This window comes from Penaeus japonicus, unplaced genomic scaffold (assembly GCF_977035675.1).
Source record: "Penaeus japonicus unplaced genomic scaffold, GWHDUDI00000001_assembly GWHDUDI00000020, whole genome shotgun sequence".
NCBI lineage: Eukaryota > Metazoa > Arthropoda > Malacostraca > Decapoda > Penaeidae > Penaeus > Penaeus japonicus.
In genome coordinates, this window is record NW_028234422.1 from 14,731,180 (window position 1) to 14,738,679 (window position 7,500).

Consider the following 7,500-nt stretch of genomic DNA (forward strand, 5'->3'; position numbering starts at 1 on the left):
AAATCTGCATTCTTCTAGTTTAGAAAATTGGTATGTGCCTTTCGTCTTCCACTTGGACGTTTTGCATATTCGTTTTATTTTCTTTTTCTTCGTCTTCTTCTTTTCTTTCCTCTCCTCTCCTCTCATCTCTCCTTCTCTCTTTCTATCTATCTATATTTCTTTATATTTCTCTATATCTTGAATGTATGTAAAGAAATTACTTAAAATGTCTGATTTTTTTCTCATCTTTTACATCTCCATTTTTCGCCAGCGTTTCATTAAGAAAGACGTAAAAAACGAAGAAAACTTTCAGAGCGCAGAATTCAGAAACACTTCGATCCCTGACTGAAGCCTATATTGTGAAACTGTAGCTAGACGTAACGCGAACGGGTTTTACAAGATTACATTTTTTTCATCAATATGCAACCAGTAAGAACGAGTTTGGTTTTAGATATTGCGAACAGGCTATGCGGTGCAAGATGTGTGTGTGTGTGTGTGTGTGTGTGTGTGTGTGTGTGTGTGTGTGTGTCCGTCCCCGTGTGGGAGAGAGACAGACAGACGAATTTCGAGTGAAAGAGTTAGAGAGAGATTGTTTAAAATTTCAAGACAAGACGCTATCTCCCTCACGCAAAGTGGCGACCCGAATGCACACTTTATACGAACTTCCTCGAGCGGATATTTTATACTCAAGATTGATTTGATTTGAAGTGGGAATTCATCGTATAGGCTTGTATCATGTCTAATGCTGACATGACACGTTGGAAATTAGTTACTGATAATGTTTTCTCAATCGTACTACTCTATCTATCTATCTATCTATCTATCTATCTATCTATCTATCTCTCTCATTCTTTCTCTCTCGATCTCGACCTCTTTCTCTCTCTCTTGCACTGGTTGTTTACATATCTGAGATTTGCAGACCACATTAAGATTTACTCGACATAGGGACTCGCGCATGACACGTAGGCACCAGTTGTGTTGTGTACTGTATATTATGCACTGGCGCCGGGACACAGTCAAGGTGAATGACAAAGACGACATTCAAGGATACAGGGGGACTACTTCCCCTCCCTCCTCCCCCATCGTTTTAGGCTTCCCCCACCTCCAACCCCCACCCTCCCCCTATTTCTCTCTCTTTTTCTCTTTAGTTCTCTCTTTCTCTTGCACACTCTCTCTCTCTCTCTCTCTCTCTCTCTCTCTCTCTCTCTCTCTCTCTCTCTCTCTCTCTCTCTCTCTCTCTCTCTCTCTCTCTCTCTCTCTCTCTCTCTCTCTCTCTCTCCCTCTCTCCCTCTCTCCCTCTCTCCCTCTCTCCCTCTCTCCCTCTCTCTCCCTCTCTCCCTCTCTTTCTCTATCGCTATCCCTCTCCCTCTCTTCTTCACTTTCTCATTTCCTCACTTCCTCTCTTCCTCGTATCCCCTCTCTCTCTCCCCCCCCGTCCCTCCTACCCCTCCTACCTCTCCTGCGCATCTAACCTGTCTTCTGCGATGTATCTCTTGCCATTCATTTTCTCATAAACTCTCGATCACCATTTTTATTCAATCTCTTTTTTCCTTCTCTCATTCCTCCCCATCTCCTTTATCCTTTATTTACCCCCCCCCCCCTATCTCTCTCTTCTTCTTGTTCTTACTATATTTTCAGCGAATGTTTTTATTGTTATTGTTGTCGTTGTTGTTTGCGTCTCATCATTCACATGTCTCTCTCGCTGGTCGATGTTCGTTTAGCTTTATTATCTTATCTTGCGGGTGGTATGTAGGGCATACTTCTTTATTAGTGCTCGTGAGGCTAGCTTTAAGGGAAGGGGTTTAGTCTGCTGGCTTGCTTGCTTGCTTGGTTGCTTGCTTGTATTGGGGTTATATCTTCCTGACTGGGTGTAAGGTTTTGAGTGTGGTTCTGTTTGTGGGTTTATTCCTGTCGTGAGGTTAGGAGTTCCATTCTGTGGTGTCGCATTTCTGGTGTGAGGTTTGAGTGCCATTTGTTGTTTGATGAATGGTGTGTGAGGTTAGAGTATTTCGTTCTTTGTAGGTTAATCCATGACGTGAAATTCGAATGCTATTTTTTTTTAAGCGCCGTTCTATGTAGGTTTATTCCTGGGTGTGAGATTTCTTTGTAGTTCCTTTGAGTGGGTGTGAACGTTATTATTTGCCACGTGAAGAACGACAAGGCTGGAATGTCTTTGTGTCTGTGCTATTGTTGAGCTTATTCTTTGAGGTTGTCGTTTGATGGATTCTGTGGACTCTTTGTTGTTCTGTTGTTTCCCGCCGAAACTACATTCCTTATTGTTGTAGCCCCCCTCCCCCCTCGCATGTAATTACAACGAAAGAATGTATCGTAGTTCCTTCTCTGTGGCTTATTGCATTCTTCCTGTGAGTCTGTATTTTACCTTCATTCTTTTTTCATCGAATTTTCTATTGAGGCATTATTTTATATTACTATTTTTTGTATTATTTTATTGAGCTCGTAAAGCCGTACGTTTAGACTCCTGTTACATATTTATTATCCTTTTAGCCTCTACCTTGTTTGGATTCGGAAAGTCTTCCTTACTGCAAGTCGTATTTTCCTTCCAAAGCTCCAGCCTGCTTTATCGCAACCCCCTCCTCCTCCTTACCCCCACCCTCTGACACTCACCTCTCCTTTTCCTGAACATCGTAGCAACAAACAAAAACAGATGATGAAGAAAGAAAAAATCCTCTACGTAGACCATAGTTAGCGTGTGATTGCGTCTAAATTGCGTGTGATGAATGTGTGTGACAGAGATACTACCCCGTCACCTCCACCCTCGCCCACGCCCACTTAGATGCACGCGCTTGCCCCCTCCCCCACCCCCACCCCCACCCCACTCCCTCTTCCTTTTTTTCGCCCTCGTAAATATACCCACATGTTTATGCCCTCCACGCCCCACCACCACCAAGCTACACATATACCCATACCCCCATATCTTTGTGCTTAATCCACCCGCCAGACGCCTGTTGCCACGTTGTCACATCCTTACGCCCACTGTAATCTCTGCCCAGTACACTGGCATTTCTACGTCCTCAAGCTTAGTGTATCTCCCGCCCATATGCCCACGTCCTCACGCCCATTGTATCCCCTTCCCACACCCACACCCCCACTTCCTTCCTACTTACGCCTACTGTATCCCCTTCCCTACGGATACATATTCTCACGTCCGTAGCAGCATGCGTCTTGAAGGAGCCATTCCACTTCATATTCTGTAAGCGAGTGAGCTACACGTTTTATGAATCTACGTCTGTGTTGTTCTTCAATCTGTTTTCTTCTTCTCATTATTCAATATCTCTTCATTCTCTCTACTTCTTCAACTTCTTTTTCTCCTTTTTTTCTACTAATTCTTCTTCTCATCCTCGTTTTAATTATCATTATTGTTGTTGCTGTTATTGTTATTCAGCTCATCCTCCTCCTCCTCCTCCATCTTCTTCTTTTTCTTCTTCCCCTACTTATACTTCCCCTTCTTCTTGTGATTCATTTTCATTTCCTCCTTATTTGACCTCCCCTTTTACTTTTTCTCATCGTTCGTTTTCTTCTTGTTTTTTTTTTTTCTTTCTTTCTTTCTTTCTTCTTCTTCTTCTTCGTCGATTTCGGCTTCGTGCGCATGACGTTTCGTTTTTTAGTTTTTATTAGTTTTTTTTCTTCTTCTTCTTTTAATTGTTCTTCTCACGATCTTGCTGTTTTATTTCTATTGTTCTTGCTTAGTTTTCAGAAAAACTTGATCGGCGGGTTTTACGTACGTTATGCAATGACACAAGCCAATTTTGTGGCAGGTTTTGACATGTGATCGATCCATGCGTCCTTGCTTCGTCATACTCGCTTTCTCCAACACTCAATGATTTTCTTACTTCTGGTTAAACAATCTATTGATATTGGTATTGTTGTTGTTACTATGATAGTAGCAGTATTCATTATGTTATTATTATTGTTATTGCTGTAATTGTTATTATTGTTACTACTATTACTATTGTTATTGTTACTGTTATTACAATCGTTGCTGTTGTTATTATTAGAGATAATATTTTATACTGATAATTAATTTATATTATTGTTGTTATTATCGTTATTATTGTCATCATTATAATGATGATGATAAAAATTATAGTAACATTATCATTATTATTATGTTTATTATCATCTTCCTCATTATCATTATTATTATTCGCGTTACGACTCATTCCCAGTGGTCTTATGAAATCGATTGTCAAACGCAACTCCATTGTCATTTAACTAACCTTCAAGGCATATTATTTTTTCTACGTGTCTAATCAATCATTGATTAAAACTGCTTCGTTGTAATTATATATGTCCTATGCAACGGAAGTGTCCAGCTCAGTTAGTATTAGCGGACAATATGCCAACGGTTCAACTTGTCGCTGAAACGAACGTCGGGGGGAAAACACGTTAAAAACATGTTTTGTGTCCTTTGTACGAAAAAAAATATAACGTTGTTGAATCTAATTGGTCCGCTATGATTATTTAAAGTGGGAACTCTTTTGTCATATTTTATTTATTTTTCTCTTTTTTTTTAGTTTGAATTTTGTGAACAGTCTAGTAATGGGGACAAATAGACGGTTGATTAGGTAATTACATAAATAAATAAATTATTGAGTGCAGCAGTTGAGTTGGTATTAAGTTCATAACTGGAATATAAATCTGGAGGAATTTTAGGTTAAAGTCGCATTATGTTGGAATTAATTGTAGCTTTTATTCATTTGTTTCCCTTTTCTCTTTGCAGAAATATGGCGACAAAGGTAAGCGCATAATACGGGTCGTAAAGATACATAGGAAATGTCTATCGTGTGCTCAAAGGTAAGTTTACAATTGTATATTTATATTCATATATATCTATATATAAACACACACACACACACACACACACACACACACACACACACACACACACACACACACACACACACACACACACACACACACACACACACACACACACACACACACACACACACACACACACACACACACACACACACACACACACACACACACACACACACACACACACAGCACACACACACACACACACACACACACACACACACACACACACACACACACACACACACACAAACACACACACAAACACAAACACAAACACACACACAAACACAGATACGCACACAAATACACACCCAGCTCGGCGACCAAACAGATTGAACAATGCAAGCAAACCAAAGCCACTGGCCGCCGCATAGTATAACCACAGCAATTCAGTTCTTGAAGCTGTCTTGCACGCCGGCAGCCAAGGGGCGAGAAAGTTTGCTCTGGTTCTGTGCGACTGACGAAGCACCCGAGTTCTGCTTTGACTCGATTGCGCTGTTTGCGATCTGCTCTCTCTCTCTCCTCTCACTTCTCTCTCCTCCTTCTAATCCTCTCTCTCTCTCTCTCTCTCTCTCTCTCTCTCTCTCTCATTTTCTCTCTTTTTCTTTCTCTTTTTCTCGCTCTTCTCTCTCTCTTCCTTTCTTTCTCTCTCTTCCTCCCCCTCACTCTCCCTCCCCCTCCCCCTCCCTTCTTTCTCAAACACAAATACAGACACGGGCGCTTCCTCTGTCCCTCCTTCCCTCCCCTCATCCATTTTTCTCTCCCTCAAACCCTCTCTGTCTCCTTTTCGATCGTTTTCTTGCATTTCTTTATTCACTTCCCTTTTCCTTTCTTCTCATTTTCCCTTTCTATCTTTTTTATCTGCTATCTCCTCTCTTCCGTCCTGCCTGGCGTTGGTCGACAGTAAGTGGTAAATTGACAGTGTTGTTAAACTGCAGTAATAGTGTTTGGAGGTTGGGAAGTGGTTGAGTGACCTGAAGGGAGAGGGAGGGGAGGGGAGAGGAGGGAAGGGAAGGGATCGACACACACCACACACACACACACACTCACACAACACAACACAACACACACACACACACACACACAACACACACACACACACAAATACAACCCAGCTCACAACACACAGCCCAAACAACAATCGCACAAAACCAATGCCACTGGCCGGAGACCAGTGAGACCACGCCAACAAAAGAAAAATGCTGTCTTGCGGCCGCTAGCGCTTTCGGCCACATCAGAAAGTTTGTTGAAACTGTGCGGGGGTACTGACATCAATCTCGAGTCTTGCTCTGCTCCTCTTTGCGCTGTTTCTCACTCTCCCTCTCGCTCGACTGACTCTAAAATCTCTTTCCTCTCGTCTCTTCTCTCTATTTCTCGCTCTCTCTAAATCACTCTATCTCCTCTCTCTCTCCTCTTCTCTCTCTCTCTCTCTCTCTCTCCTTCTCTCTCTCTCTCTCCTTCTTTCTCTCTTTCTCTTCTCTTTCTTTTCTCTCTCTCTCTCCTCTCTTTCTTTTCTTCCTTTCCCCTCCCCTACCCTCCTTTCCACTCCCCCCCCCCCCACCCTCTTCTTCTGTCCCAGACACGGGCGCTTCCTCTTTCCCTCCCCTCCCTCCCCTCTGTCTCTTTTTTTTTCGTTTTTTACATCCTCTTATTTCCCTCCCTTTTTCTTTTTTTTCCTTCTCCCTTTTTATCTTTCCTTTCCCTTATCTTCCCTCTCTTTTTCCTGCTCTTTTTGGTTTATCTCTTAGTGGTAAATGACAGTGTTTTAAACTGCAGTAGTAAAACTTGGAGGTTGTTGTGTGGTTGAGTTAAATAAGTGTGAGGGGTTTGGGGGAAGGGGTTGAGTGACCTGGAGGGGAGAGGAGGGAGGGGGGGGAGAGGAGGGGGAAAGGAAAAGGAAAGGAGAGGAAGGGAGGGGGGGGGAAGGGAGGGGAGAGGAAAGGAGGGGAGAGGAGAAGAGAAGAGAAGAGAAGAGAAGAGAAGGGAAGGGAAGAGAATGGAAGGTAAGGAAAGAATAGAAAAGAAAAGGCAAGGCAAGGCAAGGCAAGGAAAGGAAAGGAAAGGAAAGGAAAGGAAAGGAAAGGAAAGGAAAGGAAAGGAAAGGAAAGGAAAGAAAAGGCAAGGAAAGGAAAGGAAAGGAAAGGAAAGGGGAGAGAAGAGAAGAGAAGAGAAGAGAAGAGAAGAGAAGAGAAGAGAAGAGAAGAGAAGAGAAGAGAAGAGAAGAGAAGAGAAGAGAGAGAGAGAGAGAGAGAGAGAGAGAGAGAGAGAGAGAGAGAGAGAGAGAGAGAGAGAGAGAAAGGGGGGCGGAGCGAGCGAGCGAGTAAGCGAGACAGAGAGTGAGAGTGTGTGTCAGTCAGTGGATGAGATTGAAAGAGAGAGAAATACAAGGACTAGCTGTCTCTGCTGAGATAAAGGCATCACAGTGTCAAGACGTTGCCGAAAGTTAATTGTTTTTTTTAAGCTGGCCAATGTGCGAACCGTTTCAATGTATTAAAACCTTACGGACATGTTCTTTTTCTGGTGACTTTATTATCATTTTGAAGCATGCTTCTAAAACCGGAAACACTGAGATTTGCACGTCTTTAGACTTTGTGAAATTCTTGATTTAAATAAGTACTTGGAAACGTAGGCCCGCATAGCGTCATGCGAGCATACGTTTTTCTTTGACTCCCGTAA

At 42.5% G+C, this 7,500-nt stretch overlaps 1 protein-coding gene across 6 annotated transcripts in view; it reads left to right on the forward strand.

The window, feature by feature from the left end:
• The window catches only part of SNF4Agamma (SNF4/AMP-activated protein kinase gamma subunit), a 205,683-nt gene that overhangs the window by 158,112 nt on the left and 40,071 nt on the right, over positions 1-7,500 (forward strand). For all 6 annotated transcript variants that reach the window (XM_043009609.2, XM_043009610.2, XM_086548047.1 and 3 more), the window contains one exon: positions 4,721-4,736. In XM_043009609.2, the coding sequence (XP_042865543.2) occupies positions 4,721-4,736 (16 nt within the window). The remainder of the gene's footprint in view (positions 1-4,720; positions 4,737-7,500) is intronic.